This window comes from Pyricularia grisea (genome assembly GCF_004355905.1).
Source record: "Pyricularia grisea strain NI907 chromosome V map unlocalized Pyricularia_grisea_NI907_Scaffold_6, whole genome shotgun sequence".
NCBI classification, from domain to species: Eukaryota; Fungi; Ascomycota; class Sordariomycetes; order Magnaporthales; family Pyriculariaceae; genus Pyricularia; species Pyricularia grisea.
Window position 1 is genome coordinate 691,357 of NW_022156719.1, and position 16,058 is coordinate 707,414.

Consider the following 16,058-nt stretch of genomic DNA (forward strand, 5'->3'; position numbering starts at 1 on the left):
AGAGACAGCCCCTCCCCTGTTTCTCTTCGATTTTTTTTTGTCTGTCTGTTTGGAAATCTATCCCCCTTTTGGTTGTTTGTTTCGCGCCAGGCTTTATTAACTCAAAAAATCAAGGTCGAAAAAAAAAAAAGAGAATCTTGTATAGGGATAAAGCGTGGCGGTTCTGGAACGAATAAAGTCTCGTAATTTTGGATCGATGCCGGTTTCAGAGGATAAACAGAACAGGACAGCACACAGTTTTTGTACCTAAATATGTTGCTCTCTCCTCCCGGTTCATAACCTGTCCGACGGTCATTGTTATAATTCTGTTTCGCTTTTTTTTTGTTCCTTTTTGCCGTTTCCCAGGTTTGTCCTCTTTCACCTCGATCCATTAATATTACAAGTTATTCTGACATGCAGTCAAGGCCGTGGATTTGCTTTCTCTTCTTTATGCCTTTTGCCCTAATTGATACAACAAAGAGAGAAACCTCCTCATTGTGTTTGTGCCTTGTAAAGCGTATGTGTATGCGTGCGTGGTCTGCAAACACCTGTCTGTCACGTTGTCCAAATTTTTTTTCTCTAGTTCCGCGTCATTGAGATGATGCTGTTTTGGTTGTCAACCCGCCCAGTGTAGATTGCCATCGAATCTACCCACTTGATGCGAACCAATTGTCGTGTTTATCGCATCGCTAGCCGAGTCTCGTTGGTCTATCCGTAGTTGTTCGACATACCGGCCAGAAGTCGTTGTCATCTGGTATTCCTTGGTCATTTGTTTCCTTCCGTTCGTTCCTTTCGGTTGTTGATCTCCGCAGTCCCCTTGATCGTACAATAAAATATAAACAAAGCGGCACAAAGAACATCAGACCAGGAAAAAAAAAGCGTTCGCATTATCCTCCCTTCTACTGCGGCATGGGTGGGTGCGCAAACTTGTCGGCGTAGTGACGCGCCTTGTCGGCGTGCCTGGTCGAGATCCAGTATGTCAAGAACAGCAGGGTGAGGAAGCCGCCGATCCAAACCACGACCAGCGTACTGTTGGTGCGACCCCTCGGGGCGTAGGGACTGTAGTATTTTCCGGCCATCTTTTTTTTTTTTTTGGTTGGTTGGTTGTTGTTTTTGTAAATGCTCGGGCTCGGGCTAGGTTTCAGCAGTGTACCAAAGGTGTATGTGTTGCCGGCTTTTCTCTCTTGCAAGGCAAAAGGACCGGAGGTTTCGCGGAAAGAGAAAAATTCTTATGACATAATTTCGGTCGATCCAATGCCATCCATCCCTTGGGCGCGGCGGATCTAAACCCCTGACTTGCAACCAACCGGGTGGGGCTTGATTGTTTACCGCGTAGTTCAGTTGCTTACGGTTACTACTCAACTCTACCTACCCTGTTGAATGGCATGTCGGTTGGTTTTGTTTACTTAGCTTAGTTGACAAGTTAATCGATCGGTAATAATTTCTTCGAGTTATAACTATAACTTACCCAAGATGGCATCAAGCCCGACGCATGGATTTACACACTTCCACACCCATATAAATCTGACTCAATGTACGTTATTTTCGGTATTATGATAAGAATGCCATTTTTTTTTTTCGGCAGGGAAATTCCGCAAAATTGCTATTTACAGCGTGGGCAGGGTTCGCGACAAGTACTGAAGGATAAAATACCCTAGTTAGGTATTGTATAATACAAGGCAAGAAATTGTCGTTCAAGCAACGAATCATAGTATTCTAATTTGATATTTTGTAAGACTGAATAACAGAGTAACAGTTGCTACTGTCAAGTCACGAAATTTAAGCGCTTGTCAATTAATTCAGTGGGTCCGGTACTTTACTATCGCACAACACACAATCGAAATTCTTTCTGAGCGGGGGTCGGAGTTTTGCCCCTCATCGCGGAGGACAGGGGCAAGGCAAAAAAAAAAAAAATTATAGAAATTGAAAGATACACAAAAATTCCCAACCAACGGTGACAAACAAAGAGAGACACCCTTATTTGGACTTTAAACTCTTCCAAGGAGCAGCGAAGATCTTAAATAATAATTTTTGTCGATCTGGCTTCACTTCCGTACAGATTCAAGGCCGGAGGCGCCGGAAACATGCCGAGCGCAGTCGCAGGCCACAGGCCGACCACAAAGGTCGGCAACAAGCCCTTCAAGTCGCGCAAGGCCACCAAGGGAGCCATACGGACACTAGCCAAAGGTATTTTCTAACTCTGCAAGCAAGCAAACAAACTATCTCGCCTTGGCTTGTTTTCCTTTTGGAAAAAAAAAGAGAAAGAAAATCCCAAACATCTTCTCTAACTCCGTCCTCCCACCCTACAGGCAAAGTACCCACCGAAAAGGGCCAGCGCAAGACCCAACACCAGCAAGTCATGTCCAAGCTCGACCGCCGCAACCAGTCCCGACAGAAGCTACTCAACAAGCAGCGCGAGCACCGCAGCGACAACCAGGTCTTTGCCGGCCGCGACGGCGCGCCGCGCAATGTCGCCGTCATACCCCTCTGCGCCGACGGCGACGCCGCCGACGCCATCCGCTCCCTCAACCTGAGCCTCGACATCGAGGCCGAAGTCTCGCCCGGCTGCACCCGCGTCTCGGTCGACCGCTTCAAGCAGAAGCTCGCATACTTCCCCGTGGCCCGCGACTTGGCCACGTGCCTGGACGCCGCGCGCGTGGCGGACTTCGTCATCCTCGTCCTCTCAGCCGAGGTCGAGGTTGACCAGCTGGGAGAGCTGATCCTGAGGAGCGTGGAGAGCCAGGGCGTCTCGACCGTCTTCACCACGGTTCAGGGACTCAACAAGGTCGAGCCTGCTAAGCAGAGGTTGTCCATTGTCGACTCGCTCAAGTCGTACATCAAGTACTACCATCCCGACCAGGACAAGATCTACAATCTGGACAACAGGCAGGAGTGCTCAAACCTCATGAGGTCTGTCTGCAGCACGACACCAAAGGGAGTCGTGTGGAGGGACGAGCGCAGTTGGATGCTGGTTGAGGATGTTCAGTTTCCAGCCTCGGAATCTGACCTGACTGTGGTCACCGGAGTGGTCAGGGGCAAGGGCCTCAAGGCAGACAGGCTAGTTCAGGTTGGAGATTGGGGTACGTTCCAGATCGAAAAGATTATGGCCGCGCCGCTCTCCACAAAGAAGGCCAAAGAGGGATCAATGGCTGTCGATGATGCGTCATCACAAGAGCCGCTTGACGTGCCAACAGATGATAGGGATGATCTGGACGAGTTTGCGCCAGAGGAGATCGCAATGGAGGATGACGACGAAATGGACGACACCCAGACATCGGCCTCTGCGCCAACAAAGAAGGGTGTTCTTCTTGATGACCACCACTATTTCTCAGACGACGAGGAGGGACAGCCACAGATTCGTAAGAGGTTACCCAAGGGAACCTCAAAATACCAATCTGCATGGTATCTGGACGACGGCGTGTCGGACTCAGGCTCCGACCTGGAAGATCTTGACATGGAGGATGACGCACAGAGCGAGGCGGCACCAAGACCAGAGGATGGCGTCGAGGGCATGGCTCTGGACGCGCAGACCGAATACGGAGCGTCAGAGTACCCACAATCCGAGATGTTTGTGGAGCCAAACGAGGACGAGGACGCAAAGCAGCTCGAGGCGTACCGAGCAAGCAGGCGAGATGAGGCAGAGGACGACAAGGAGTTCCCCGATGAGATCGAGCTGCACCCCAATGTCCTCGCGCGGGAACGTCTGGCGCGCTACAGAGGTCTGAAGAGCCTGAGGACTAGTAAGTGGGAGGAAGAGGAAGACAGGGCGCACGAGCCCGAGGATTGGCGTCGGTTGCTCCAGGTCCCAGATTACAACGGGTCCAAGTCACGATGCATGCGGGAAGCGCTCGTCGGCGGTGTCGCACCGGGCACTAGGGTTGCGGTCCACCTGAAGGGAGTTCCAGCTTCGGTGGCAGCTTCCTACGATGGCCGGAAACCCATCACCATGTTCTCGCTGCTGAGGCACGAGAACAAGCAGAGCGTGGTCAACTTCTTGATCAACCTCAGCTCCGAGTTCCCGAGGTCACTCAAGGCCAAGGAAGAGCTGGTGATCCAGTACGGACCAAGGAGGCTCGTCATCAACCCCCTGTTCTCCCAGGGCGGTAACACACCAAACGACGTGCACAAGTACGGCAGGTTCTTGCACCCTGGCCAGTCGGCCGTGGCAACCTTCGTCGGCCCTGTGATCTGGGGTCCCGTGCCGGCCTTGTTCTTCAAGAAGCATGAGGGCGGCGGCGGCAGCGACGACGACAACCTTTCGCTGACACTCGTGGGTACCGGCACGGCCCTGCCGCCGTCGACGGGCCGCGTGGTCGCCAAGCGCGTGATCCTGACGGGCCACCCCTACCACATCCACAAGAAGATCGTGACCATCCGGTACATGTTCTTCAACCGCGAGGACGTCGAGTGGTTCAAGGCCCTGCCGTTGTGGACGAGGCGCGGACGCAGCGGGTACTTCAAGGAGGCGCTCGGCACGCACGGCTACTTCAAGGCGACGTTTGATGGCCGCATCAACCCGCAGGACAGCGTCGGCGTCAGCTTGTACAAGAGGGTCTGGCCGAGGAAGTCGGTGCCGTTCAGGGGGGAGCTGCTCGGGGCCGAGGAGGTTCCCAAGCTGGTCGAGGCTGGTGCTATGGATGAGGATATTGCTTGATTTTTTTTTTCATTAGGATTCTGATGGGGCTTTTTTTTTTAAAATTGGGATGGGATGGTTATCAAAAAGAAACTGGCTAACGAAAAATCATGAACACGCAATTATTTCTATAGACTTTTTAGTCGGTGTTTTGTGGGTAGGGACTTTGCAATATGGCTTTGATATGAATATTATCTCTTGATTTCTTTTTTGTTTGTCTTTTTCTCCGTCCTCTATGCCAAAGTCTATTGGATAGTGAACAAAAAAATACCTTTGATTTCCTTCAACATCATCCCCTTTTTCTCCACATTCAAGTGGAAGCAGTCAACTCCTCCAACCCCTCTGTAGGCCTCGGGCCGCCATTCGCCTTGGCGATCTCCTCGGCACCGCTCGCCTTCCAAGCGCTGAGGATCAGGTTGACAATGTGGTCGACGCCGACCGACTTCTTGACCTGGGCAAAGACGGTGGGGCCACCCTCCCTCATCTTCCTCGCATCCCTCTCCATGACGCCGAGATCCGCCCCGACAATCTCGGCCAAGTCGGTCTTGTTGACGACCAACAAGTCGCTCTGCGTGATTCCGGGCCCGCCCTTGCGGGGGATCTTGTCGCCGCCCGAGACGTCGATGACGTAGATGATGAAATCCGCCAGCTCGCGGCTGTAGTTGGCGGCCAGGTTGTCGCCGCCGCTCTCGATCAGCAGCAGGTCGACGCCGCCAAAGGTCCGGTGCAGGTCCTCGAGGCAGGCCAGGTTGGCGGATATGTCCTCGCGCACGGCGGCGTGCGGGCAGCCGCCCGTCTCGATGGCGCGGATGCGGGACGGCGGGAGCGCCTTGTTGCGCGTCAGGAACTCGGCGTCCTCGCGCGTGAAGATGTCGTTGGTCACGGCCGCGAGGGAGTGCGTGTCGCGCAGTGCCAGGCAGAGGGCGAGCATCAGGGCTGTCTTGCCCGAGCCGACGGGGCTGGGTTTTTGTTTTGTTGGGTGTTAGTTTATTGGCTTTGGTTTTCAGTAGAAATAATGCACAGTATACATGTACATAGCATAGACATGTGAAATATATAAACAAAAGGGTACTACTCCTTATGATATGGGAGCAGAGGTGAACAGGACTAAAATAAATAAATAAAAAAATGAAAAACTAACCCGCCAATACCAATGGTAAAGGCACGTTCAGAAAAGTCACGGCCTTCGACTATGGGCATCTCGCGGCCGAGATAGCTGCCGGGACCTGTGAGAATCTCATGGCTGTGGCCGTGCTCCTGAGCGTTGAAGGTGCTGCCATCATGTGAGTGGGAGTGAGGTGCTGAGCCGTCGTGGGAGTGGGAGTGTGCCATTATTTCACAAGGAGGGGGTGTAACTGATCGAGCTTCCAAGTAAGCCGATGAGTTTTTATAGTGTCACTTTGGAGGAAATTGTTGTTTGTTATTTTATTTGATTGACGTGAAAAGACAAAAAAAAAAGTATCAGAGATTGTTGATACCATCTCAATGGCAAGAGAGTGCTCAGTGACTACTACCTATGACATGGAGTTTCATAAACTGTAGGTAGCTTAGCTTAGTCTCGGCTTTCATGCGGGGTCAACGACTTGCAGTTCAACTGCCAATACCATTTCAATACAATTTCTAGTCTAGACTAATACCCATGGGAAAAAGTGCCAATTTGCCAACGGAATTTGTTCATCCAATCCTTATCAACCCCACAATTTAGTACAGCAGATTTTCATCTGTTGCATCGCCCACTATAACTCAATTCTACCCCCTTGAATGTCCCCTAGCTACAGACTTGAATTGTCATTTGTTCGATCCTACAAGCGAATACTAAAAAGGATTCTTGGGCTTACTGTCGTTATATCACGCCCTTGTGGGAAAATAAAATGCTCTAAAATGCTCTAACATACTCATATGAAGATCCAGTCACGAGCACGTAAGCCGTGAGAAAAAGCAGGGGATCAATTTGTTGACAAATTTAGCGAATGGAACAATTAACTGTTCATCCTTCTTACATAGTTATTTGGGGTCCATTGAATGAATGCCCAATAAGGTATTCGTTCAAGCGATGTTCCGTTCTTGATCCGGGCAGTAACGTCTTGGCGGATTGGCAACTGTGATATTAGCAATGCAGCATGCTAGTGTAAGCCTGACCGTGAATAAAATTCACTTATATTTGACATGATTATTGCTCCGGCTCGCTGTATATAAGATGCCCAAACGTCCCCAAGTCGATGGGAACCGGAATCACTTGCCTTGTTCCCAACAGACCTTAGAATCTTCAGACTTGGTCAATGTGAATATCTCAACAAGACTAGCCATAGCCTGCCAAGTTTCACCATTTCCATAAAACCGACATGATGTTTGCTCCTCAGAAACTCTTAGCAGTGGCCTCTCTGGTCGCGGGGCTCGCAGGTAACGAACAGTACCTTCCCAGTTCTCTTGCTGGCGCGCCAGTCCAGTCACTAACAGCACCTTGCGACAGCTCAAGCAACGGCCGAAGCAACGCCACCGCTCAAGTACGGCGTCGTGATTTTCCCGGCTCTCGAGCTCCAGGACGCCATCGGCCCCATCGACCCCCTGCAAATCCTCGCCGCCAAGCACAACATGACTCTGTACATCCTCGCCGAGACCATGGAGCCCGTGTCGAGCCAGATACCGATCGGCGTGACTCCGTTCGCCCCCAGCATAGTGCCGACGCACACTTTTGCCAACGCCCCGGACGACATCCAGGTGCTGATCGTGCCCGGCGGACCGGGTGTGCGCAACTTGGAGACGACGGCCTCGGCCGAGGCTTACATCCGCGCGACTTACCCCAAGCTGGAGCACCTCATCACCATCTGCACGGGTGGCATCCTGGCAGGCAGGGCGGGCGTGCTTGACGGCAAGCTCGCCACGACCAACAAGTCGGCGTGGAAGAGTCTGACGCCGTCGGTGCCCGGAGCCAAATGGGTGGCGCCGGCTCGCTGGATCAGGGACGGCAACGTTTGGTCGTCGTCCGGGGTGCTGTCGGGTATCGACCTCATTCACGCGTGGATCAAGGACATGTTTGGCGAGGAGGAGGAGCAGAGGATCTCAGGCCTGACCGAGTACATACCGCAGACGAGCCAATGCGACGAGCCATACACCGCAAGGTTCAACATCACGCCAACTGCTGATAAATGCATCGAGGAGTAGGGGGCGAAGCGGCGGCTAAGGCTGATTATTTCCGGGAGGTCACCAGACGAGAAAAGAAAATGAAAAAATTGCTCGCCACCAAAATTGTTACAGGTCATCAAACATTTTTCGATATCGTTACCACACCGTTTTTGCTAAGCACGGGCTGATTGATGAGCATGGGCTTTGCCGTTGAAGGAAGCTAATGCAGATAAGAAAACCATTTGACTGGACGGTTACAGAGCAATAAAAATGAGAACCTGGATGAGTCAAAGACAAATACGAACGTAACAAGATTGAAAAAAGCAACTCAAAGAAATCTCTCACCAGATTTCGGCGTATTGCCAAGAACCCCTGCGGTTCTCCGTAGTGCCCGTCGGGTCCCAGAAGTTAGTTGGTAGTAAAGGGTAATCTGGGATGATCCCTACAGGTAACACCAATCTGTCAATGCATGCTGAGGAAAAAAGACCACCCCTGCCAACAGCTGAGGGAAAAACCACCCCACTCTCAACCGAATTTCGAAGCTCCGATTTCGTCCAGGCGTGTCGTCACTACTACCCAATTGCTGCAGCTTTAACCGTCTACCCCTCCATGTGGGTGGGAGCACCAAAGGATAAAAAATAAAAAATAACAAACAACCCCGCCATTGGACAAAGTAAACGGGCCTTTTCAAACGAAAGCTTTCTACGGATGTTGCGGGACGTCGCATTACCCAAGAGGTCCGCGGATGCCACAGAAAAGGAATTGATTACAGGGAACAGGATATATCTGACTGAATACCACAATTGTACAGTACAGCAGCTGTCAGTTTTGTGTCATGGATCTGAAGTCGATTATGTATCCGTATGTCTCGAGCTACGCTAGGTTGCTATCAAGGACGAAGCTATAGCCCACCCAGTCTAGATAGGTAGCTACCTACCTACCTGTAGGTGGTAATTATAATTCAGGTAGCTATTTGTCATATCCACCCGCTAACATTCTGCAGCAACAGGGCAGACCAGACTTGCAAGGATATCGGATACGCACAGTAGTCAGGACCTTAACTAAGTGGGTAGCTTGTGTGAGGACCCATCTAAATTGCTATGATGCTTCATACCTTGCGCATGCGAAACATCAAGAAGGATGATAAGTTACGTAGCTTGGGTAGGTACGTTGCCATGTACTGTATGTAGACAGACATCAACAGAAAGCCAAGAAAGGCAAGATATGGTATGGGCAGCAAAAAAAACAATGCAAGCTTGGCCTGATTTATGCTGGACTGCGCAGGACTAGGCAACTGTTATATGCATGTTGATAGCTCTTTCTTTCCTTCTTCAAGTAGGCGGGCGGGTGGCCAAATCTCTGCCTCCCACTGGTTGGCTGTGCTCGGCTTTGGGATGGATGACATGACATGTCCCCTTCCTACTTTCGCCGGGTCCCAGTTGCTACAGCATTTAAACTCGTCTACCCACCAACCTCCCACCTTTTTTTTCTCTCCCTCGCCTCAATTCTTTTCTCTACTTGTTTGTATTCTCACAACAAACAAAACAAAAACAAAAACCACTCACTTCACCTTGACGATACCTACTACCTAGTAATACTTTTCCATACAAACAGATAAAAACATACCAAACAGTCTGCCCATCATGGTCAAGTGCGGTATCAACGGTTTCGGTCGTATCGGCCGCATTGTCTTCCGCAATGCTATCGAGCACCCCGAGTGCGAGATTGTCGCCGTCAACGACCCTTTCATTGAGCCCAAGTATGCCGTAAGTAGCTTCTTCAAGTACTTTTTGTCCTCCTCCTTTGATACTACTGTTCCTTTCACTCTCCAGCAACGTCTGGTGTCTACCTGACCTACACAACAACTTGAGTGGCATCATACTGACGACATGACCCCTCACTCCAGAAATACATGCTCGAGTACGACTCCACCCACGGCCGCTTCAAGGGCACCGTGGAGGTCTCGGGCTCCGACCTGGTCGTCAACGGCAAGAAGGTCAAGTTCTACACTGAGCGTGACCCCGCCAACATCCCCTGGTCCGAGACTGGCGCCGAGTACGTTGTTGAGTCGACCGGTGTCTTCACCACCACCGAGAAGGCCTCCGCCCACTTGAAGGGTGGTGCCAAGAAGGTCATCATCTCGGCCCCCTCTGCCGACGCCCCCATGTACGTGATGGGTGTCAACGAGAAGTCGTACGACGGCAGCGCCAGCGTCATCTCCAACGCTTCTTGCACCACCAACTGCTTGGCTCCCCTCGCCAAGGTCATCAACGACAAGTTCGGCATCGTCGAGGGTCTCATGACCACCGTCCACTCTTACACTGCCACCCAGAAGACCGTCGACGGTCCCTCGGCCAAGGACTGGCGCGGAGGCCGTGGCGCCGCCCAGAACATCATTCCCAGCTCCACCGGTGCCGCCAAGGCCGTCGGCAAGGTCATCCCCGCCCTCAACGGCAAGCTTACCGGCATGTCGATGCGTGTGCCCACCGCCAACGTCTCGGTTGTCGACCTGACCTGCCGCCTTGAGAAGGGTGCCTCATACGACGAGATCAAGACCGCCATCAAGGAGGCTGCCAACGGCCCCCTGAAGGGTAAGTTCATATGGATAGCTAGCTCTGTCCCATCTGCCTATAGCCATTGCCCGCCGCATACTGGATAATAGACTAACAAAATCCCTACACAGGTATCCTCGAGTACACCGAGGATGATGTCGTCTCGTCTGACATGATCGGCAACAACGCCTCGTCCATCTTCGACGCCCAGGCTGGTATTGCCCTTAACGACAAGTTCGTCAAGCTCGTCAGCTGGTACGACAACGAGTGGGGCTACAGCCGTCGTGTCATTGACCTCGTCACCTACATCTCCAAGGTTGACGGTGGCAAGTAAGCGTTTCTTTGTTTTTGCAAAGGGCCCAATACAGGTTGCTTGCCCAACGCTCAAGAGCTGAAGTAGGGAATGATATCCTGGGGGGTGTTTTGAAAAAAAGATAGAAAACTGCAGAAAGTAGTCTTACCGAAGAAGTAAAAAAGAACAAAAAAAGAACAAAAAAAAGCTCAAAACACACGTATTAATGATTGGGAATGAACTATGAGAATGAGAGAGAACAAGTAAAAGATTGGCATGGTATCGTTCTGGATGGAGGGACAAGCTTACTGCCTATAAAGATACCTAGTCTATTTCACAGAAAAGAATATCTTTGCTCTCTGCTTAACCAGCTTTCATTGATGCTACTTGGATCTCATACTAAACAGTCGCCTGATAATCGCTTGGATGTCTCAAGTACGATAACACGTTCGTCTGAACTGGTATTGAAGCCATGAGATATGACCAAGCGTGGAAGGGGCCTATACCTCAACCACGGCTTGATGCTCACATATGGACAAGACTCGAGAGCACCAGGTTCACAATTCTGTATTGATTCTGCCTAGATAGTGAACAATGTTGACACGCTGTTGTTACACACATTTATTACCTCCTCTCATGTGCCGAAGAAAATGGAAACAAAACAAAAAAAAAAGAACCCCCATCAAAGAAGCACACAAGCCCAAGCCCCAGTTCCTTTTTTTTCTACTAAAACGCAAGACCGCCAGCCCTTCCCCCACCCAGCTCGTCCAGGCTCTTTTGTGTAAGCTCGGACCGGAGGGCGTGGGTCTGGGCCTCGCGCTCAAGCCGCTCGTAGACGCGCAGGCTCTTGCGCAGACGCTCCTCCTTGGCCTTGAGCTCGTCGCGCAGACGCTCCTCGTCCTCGCGGAGCCGGCGATGGTGCGGCTCCAGCTCCTTGACAACGCCGCTGACCAGGCACGCCGACTGCGGGTCCAGCTTGCTGTTGTGCGGGATTATGAGCGGCATGGTGCTCATGATCTGCTGCGCGAGCGTGCGTTGAGGTGGAGGCGGGGCGGGGGTTTGTTGTTGTTGTTGCTGCTGCTGCGGAGGTTGTTGTTGTTGTTGTTGTTGTTGCTGTGGGGCGGTCGGGGGTTGGGTTTGCTGTTGCTGGAAGGAAGGGCCGGTCGGTGGGTTAAAGGGTCGGCTGGCTAGGGCGGGTGAGGTGGTGGCGGTTGTCGACGCCGAGCGAGGACCTGTGGGGATGCTGTTGGCGCCCGTCGGAGCTGATGATCCTCCTGCACCTCCAGTGGTACCGGATCCGCCTGCTGATCCTCCGCTGCCGAGTGATGCCGGGTTTGAGGATTGGCGGGCAGGCATGGAGGTGCCCCAGCCGCCGCCTCGGCCGCGGCCAGAATACGGTCCTCCGCGGGCGCCACGGGGTCCCGAGGGCGGGGCTGTGGGTGAAGGAGCGTCGATGCGGTTCGCGTTGGAAGTGACGGCCGGCGAGGCGGACTGGCGGGCCGGGGTCGATGTTGCCAGCGAAGGCTTCCTGTTTTCCCTCGGTCCTGTCGGCGGTGCGCCGCGAAGAGCTGCTGGGCCTCGAGGAGGGGACTTTGGCGCGGGCACAGGCGGAGCCGGTGCTTGTGCTGGTACTGGGGCTTGTGTTGGTGTTGATGCCTGTGTGGTGGCCGTCGACTGTGAGCGTTCAGGCTGGGAGGCTGCGGGTGCAGGGGCAGCAGCAGCAGCAGCTGCTGCAGGAGTGGCGGCAGGGGCGGCGTTGGCAGAGGAGGATTCAGAGATAACCGGTGGTGGCGGCGGGGGTTTCTCTGCCGCACGTTCACGATCCCGCATCTGAACGACAGGAATGGCGTTGGCGCTAGATACGAATGCCGGCGAGCGTGAAAGAGGGCTCTGTGGGATGGACCTATCCCCTCGGCGGACTGTATTGGGATGCGGCGAGGATCGACCCGAGGCGGAGCGGGAAGACAGGTTCGAATCTCTCGCGTTGTTGCCCAAGTTGAAAGGATGTGGTGGGGAGCGGTTGTTGCGAGAGGCTGGTCCTATGTAGCGATCGTCGCCTCGCGGAGGGCTGCGTGACCGTGGTGGGCGGTAAGAGCGTGGTGGTGGTGGGATTGGGCTGCGGCGAACTGGGGATCGAGAACGGCGCATGCGGTCCATGGGGGAACGGGATCTTCGCCTATTTTGTTGTCATATAGCATGTCAGAAACTCTTGCCAGCCCTGCCTAGTCGTACCAACTCTAGCCGAGCAAAGAACAAGTAAAACCACATACCTCGGCCCATCATAGTCCCTCCTCGGCGGACTCCTCGCGCGGCCATCCATCCTCCTTGGACTACCACCATACCTAGGCAGCGGGCTCCTCCTGATGGGGCTCCTCCTCGGCGGCGGCGGGCTCCGCCTGGGCAGCGGACTCCTGGCCCTTCCGCGGCTATCGTCCCGTCTCCTCCAGCAATCTGCCTGGCTGGGCTTTGGGTCCCCGTGTCCGTGGCCGAGACCACCACCGCCGCCACCTCCGCCGCCGCCGCGGAACCGGTCGGGGCTGCGGGAACGCTGGTGGCGGCGCGGCGGCGGCACGTAGCTATCGGCAGGCGGGCTCCTGGGCGGCCTGTCGCGGTCGCCGCGCATCAAGGGACTCCTGGCCGGCCGGCGTGGGGAGCGGTCGCGGTTGAATGGCCGATAGGATTCTCCCGCTCCATAGCGCGTCACTTCGCCATCTTCGTATCTGGTGGGCAGAATTTTTTGAGCATGGTCAGCAGGGACTGGATGGAAATATAGACTCCAGCCAGTGCTGGAGATTCCCCTTGTGAGCTTGTCATGTCATGCTGCCGACTGACCTTCTTGATCTGTCGCGTCCGTCCATGGTCGCGTTTTCGAGGCTCTGCGGGAGCCGGGCGTAGGGCGAGGCTTGTGCCTCTGTTCGGTTAGGTGGCGATACCCTGATGATGAATTTGTTTGCCGGAGAATTACTTTGACAGTAGTATTAGCTTTGTTTCGGGCGAGAAGCAGCCCGTTATTTCATGAGTCAATAAGGTCGCAATGTGGATGAGAGAGTCGATCATGGAAGCGCAATTGAGGATCAGAAAAAAGATGGAACTTTCCTTTGGCCAACAAGATAAAGCGAGTGCAGGGCTGAGATTGGTCTAGACGAAGGTGGAGATGCAGGGTAGTGCAGGGTAGGTTTCACGAAGAAATGATTTCTCATCAACCTTATACAGAAGAGCAAGGTCACCAACAATTCGCTATCAAAAGAATAACAAATATATCTACTTTTTATTTTTTATATTTCTTATATCAAAGCCCTTTCAAAAAGAGACAGAAAGAGGATAGAAAGACAAATTACAGTGAATAAAACCCATCCATTGCCTACCCTAATAATTACCCGAAGAAACTCGGAAGCTCTTCATCTCTTTTAGTCTAGGATCACAATTTACAAGGCGCGCGCAAATATTGCCACCACGGCAAAATTCATGAAACTTCCTCGACCATCATGCGTGGTGGCCCAGCTTTCCCACTTGCTGACCCGCCACCCCCAAAGGTCCTACCTAGTGGTCCCTCGAGTATCTCTTTCGGCACAGAGACTTGGCTGCCGTTCTTGTTGCTGACCCAGCGCACAAACATGGGGTTGGCTGACGCTACTGAACCACCGCCCTCGTTGCCAGGCGTGTCGTCATCGTTGGCCCCCGCCCCGGCCTTTTTGTTCTCCTTCCGCACCTGCTTCTTGAGAAGCTTGTTGATAGTCTCCATCTACACGAAAGATCAAGAATGTGACTGTTAGTATTCTGTTTGTCCATGCTTCTGTTTGAGGCATGCGGACAAGATATGATACATGGAAACAAGAATAACAAACTGACCTTGACTTCCTCGTTACGCTTCTCGCTAAGATTGCGTCGTCGGCGGGCCATCTCCGCACGCCTCATGCTCAGCTCCTCCGCCGTGAATGTCCTCTTGGCTTGCACCTCTGTAGACCACCGCTTGTTAGTTCTGATAGGTATCCCAAGTTTCTCATTCTCCACACAAATCATGTCATTTCCTGTGAGTAAATAAATGCCCTTACCGTTCGAGAGCTCCATGTATTCTGCCGCCTCATCCTTGAACCTCGCCTGCTGGCGCTTGGTCATCTTTGTTAAATCAGGTGTCTCCTCCCTGCTTCCGGTCTCATCGTCTTCGTCATCCTCGTCATCTTCTTCCTCTTCTTCCCCAGCGACCTCAATCTCTTCGCCCTCAGCATCAATATCCTCCTCACCCTCAGCGTCCTCATCGCCAAGGTCATCTCCACCCGTCGTCATTACTGTCTGGTCCATATCTCCAGCGTCGCTGTCCAGCTCACTGAGCTCGTCGTCGTCATCTTCATCATCATCCTCTTCGGCTGCTGCGGACCTCTTCGGGGCCGGCGGTTTCCTTGCCTGTTTTGGCGTCGGTTTCGATTGTGTTGCCTTGCGAGCTTTGATAGCAGGCACTGATGCGTCCATATCAATATCTCCATCGGCGTCTTCATCCTCCTCTCCCTCTGCATCGACATCCATATCATCATCCTCTTCTCCCTCGGCGTCAACATCCATGTCGTCGTCCTCGCCATCGGCATCCTGATCTCCAACCCGAATCACATCTTCCTCTTCCTCGTCACTCTCCTCTGACTCGACATACCGCTTCTTGCCCCCTCTTGAAGCCCGCTTACCACGGTCATTTGAATCCCGGCCGCTGGTCCTGGCAGCCTGAGACCGTGAAGAGCCCGTATCGTTGGTGGCCTGCCGGAGCTTAGAGCCGGGAACCTTGACGGTGACTGGCACATGGTGAGAGTCCGCCGAAGCGGATGATGATGGTCGATCCATGGACTCTTCCCTGTTACGTCCCCGCGACCGCGATGATGTTGAAGCGTCTCTGTCGGCAATGTTAGTTATTGCTGCCGTAGCCCTCTGGGCGGCTGAGCGCCGTGGTCGGAAAGTCATGTTGCTTCTTCCAGGCCTTTGTGATTACTGTCTTTTTTTTTCTTTCTTTCTTTCTTTTGATGATATATGTATGAATAGGATTACGACAACAGGGGCCTTTGATAAGTGACCAGGTAGTGGGTGGTAACGCAGGTTGGTTCCTGGTAAAGAAGCGAGGCGGATTGAAAGCCAGGGATAGGCTCAGAACACAGTGTCCTGGTTTGTCATGCGGTAACCAAGTGATGATGATGATGTAGGATTGGACATTCCGGGGTTGTGGGCTGGATGGCGCCTTGGCTTGAAGTTTGTGGGGGGTAGTTGATTCGAGAGCTCAGCTCTTTCTCAATTGAGGTTGGCTTTGATGGTTTTGAGGGGTTGTAACCGTGTGCGCGAGTGTGTAGCACGATCAACAAGAGATGGTGAGTGAGGTAAGACAAGGAAGGGGATAAATGACAAAGATAGGTAGGTGAAATGATGAAGATAAAAATAAAAATAAAATGGAAACAAATAATCCGACTGGTCCAATCTTGCTTGAATGAACAAACGCATCAAAAAG

The 16,058-nt window shown here is 52.7% G+C and overlaps 6 protein-coding genes across 6 annotated transcripts in view; 3 read left to right on the forward strand and 3 right to left on the reverse strand.

The window, feature by feature from the left end:
• The window catches only part of PgNI_08154 (uncharacterized protein), a gene marked incomplete at both ends in the record, with an annotated part of 1,427 nt that extends 369 nt beyond the window's left edge, over positions 1 to 1,058 (reverse strand). Inside the window, one exon of the mRNA XM_031128153.1 lies at positions 883 to 1,058. Coding sequence (XP_030978420.1) covers positions 883 to 1,058 — 176 coding nt within the window. The remainder of the gene's footprint in view (positions 1 to 882) is intronic.
• An 883-nt stretch (positions 1,059 to 1,941) lies between these two features.
• PgNI_08155 (uncharacterized protein) lies at positions 1,942 to 4,778 on the forward strand. The gene is made up of 2 exons (XM_031128154.1): positions 1,942 to 2,166; positions 2,289 to 4,778. Exons 1-2 carry the CDS (start codon positions 2,064 to 2,066, stop codon positions 4,631 to 4,633), a joined length of 2,448 nt encoding a protein of 815 aa, XP_030978436.1. The 5' UTR covers positions 1,942 to 2,063; the 3' UTR covers positions 4,634 to 4,778.
• A 31-nt stretch (positions 4,779 to 4,809) lies between these two features.
• Positions 4,810 to 6,183, reverse strand: PgNI_08156 (uncharacterized protein). The gene is made up of 2 exons (XM_031128155.1): positions 5,754 to 6,183; positions 4,810 to 5,571 (listed from the first exon to the last, which is right to left on the reverse strand). The coding sequence occupies exons 1-2, from the start codon at positions 5,942 to 5,944 to the stop codon at positions 4,923 to 4,925; spliced, it is 840 nt and encodes a 279-aa protein (XP_030978422.1). The 5' UTR covers positions 5,945 to 6,183; the 3' UTR covers positions 4,810 to 4,922.
• A 550-nt stretch (positions 6,184 to 6,733) lies between these two features.
• On the forward strand, positions 6,734 to 8,045 carry PgNI_08157 (uncharacterized protein). The gene is made up of 2 exons (XM_031128156.1): positions 6,734 to 7,012; positions 7,083 to 8,045. The coding sequence occupies exons 1-2, from the start codon at positions 6,955 to 6,957 to the stop codon at positions 7,772 to 7,774; spliced, it is 750 nt and encodes a 249-aa protein (XP_030978421.1). The 5' UTR covers positions 6,734 to 6,954; the 3' UTR covers positions 7,775 to 8,045.
• Positions 8,046 to 9,144: 1,099 nt separating this feature from the next.
• On the forward strand, positions 9,145 to 11,081 carry PgNI_08158 (uncharacterized protein). The gene is made up of 3 exons (XM_031128157.1): positions 9,145 to 9,501; positions 9,642 to 10,326; positions 10,419 to 11,081. The coding sequence occupies exons 1-3, from the start codon at positions 9,379 to 9,381 to the stop codon at positions 10,619 to 10,621; spliced, it is 1,011 nt and encodes a 336-aa protein (XP_030978424.1). The 5' UTR covers positions 9,145 to 9,378; the 3' UTR covers positions 10,622 to 11,081.
• A 224-nt stretch (positions 11,082 to 11,305) lies between these two features.
• PgNI_08159 (uncharacterized protein) lies at positions 11,306 to 15,581 on the reverse strand (the record flags this gene model as incomplete). Its single annotated transcript, XM_031128158.1, has 6 exons — positions 14,632 to 15,581; positions 14,429 to 14,535; positions 14,120 to 14,321; positions 13,412 to 13,490; positions 12,850 to 13,299; positions 11,306 to 12,755 (listed from the first exon to the last, which is right to left on the reverse strand). Exons 1-6 carry the CDS (start codon positions 15,521 to 15,523, stop codon positions 11,306 to 11,308), a joined length of 3,180 nt encoding a protein of 1,059 aa, XP_030978423.1. The 5' UTR covers positions 15,524 to 15,581.
• Positions 15,582 to 16,058: the final 477 nt, after the last annotated feature.

Bases quoted from the DNA above. Each gene is read 5' to 3' on its own strand.
- PgNI_08155 (XM_031128154.1), top strand. From the start codon at position 2,064: ATGCCGAGCGCAGTCGCAGGCCACAGGCCGACCACAAAGGTCGGCAAC. The intron at 2,167-2,288 runs GTATTTTCTAAC...CCCACCCTACAG, and splicing joins CATACGGACACTAGCCAAAG to GCAAAGTACCCACCGAAAAG.
- PgNI_08156 (XM_031128155.1), bottom strand. From the start codon at position 5,944: ATGGCACACTCCCACTCCCACGACGGCTCAGCACCTCACTCCCACTCA. The intron at 5,572-5,753 runs GTTAGTTTTTCA...ACAAAAACCCAG, and splicing joins TTTACCATTGGTATTGGCGG to CCCCGTCGGCTCGGGCAAGA.
- PgNI_08157 (XM_031128156.1), top strand. From the start codon at position 6,955: ATGATGTTTGCTCCTCAGAAACTCTTAGCAGTGGCCTCTCTGGTCGCG. The intron at 7,013-7,082 runs GTAACGAACAGT...ACCTTGCGACAG, and splicing joins TCTGGTCGCGGGGCTCGCAG to CTCAAGCAACGGCCGAAGCA.
- PgNI_08158 (XM_031128157.1), top strand. From the start codon at position 9,379: ATGGTCAAGTGCGGTATCAACGGTTTCGGTCGTATCGGCCGCATTGTC. The intron at 9,502-9,641 runs GTAAGTAGCTTC...CCCTCACTCCAG, and splicing joins TCATTGAGCCCAAGTATGCC to AAATACATGCTCGAGTACGA. The intron at 10,327-10,418 runs GTAAGTTCATAT...ATCCCTACACAG, and splicing joins TGCCAACGGCCCCCTGAAGG to GTATCCTCGAGTACACCGAG.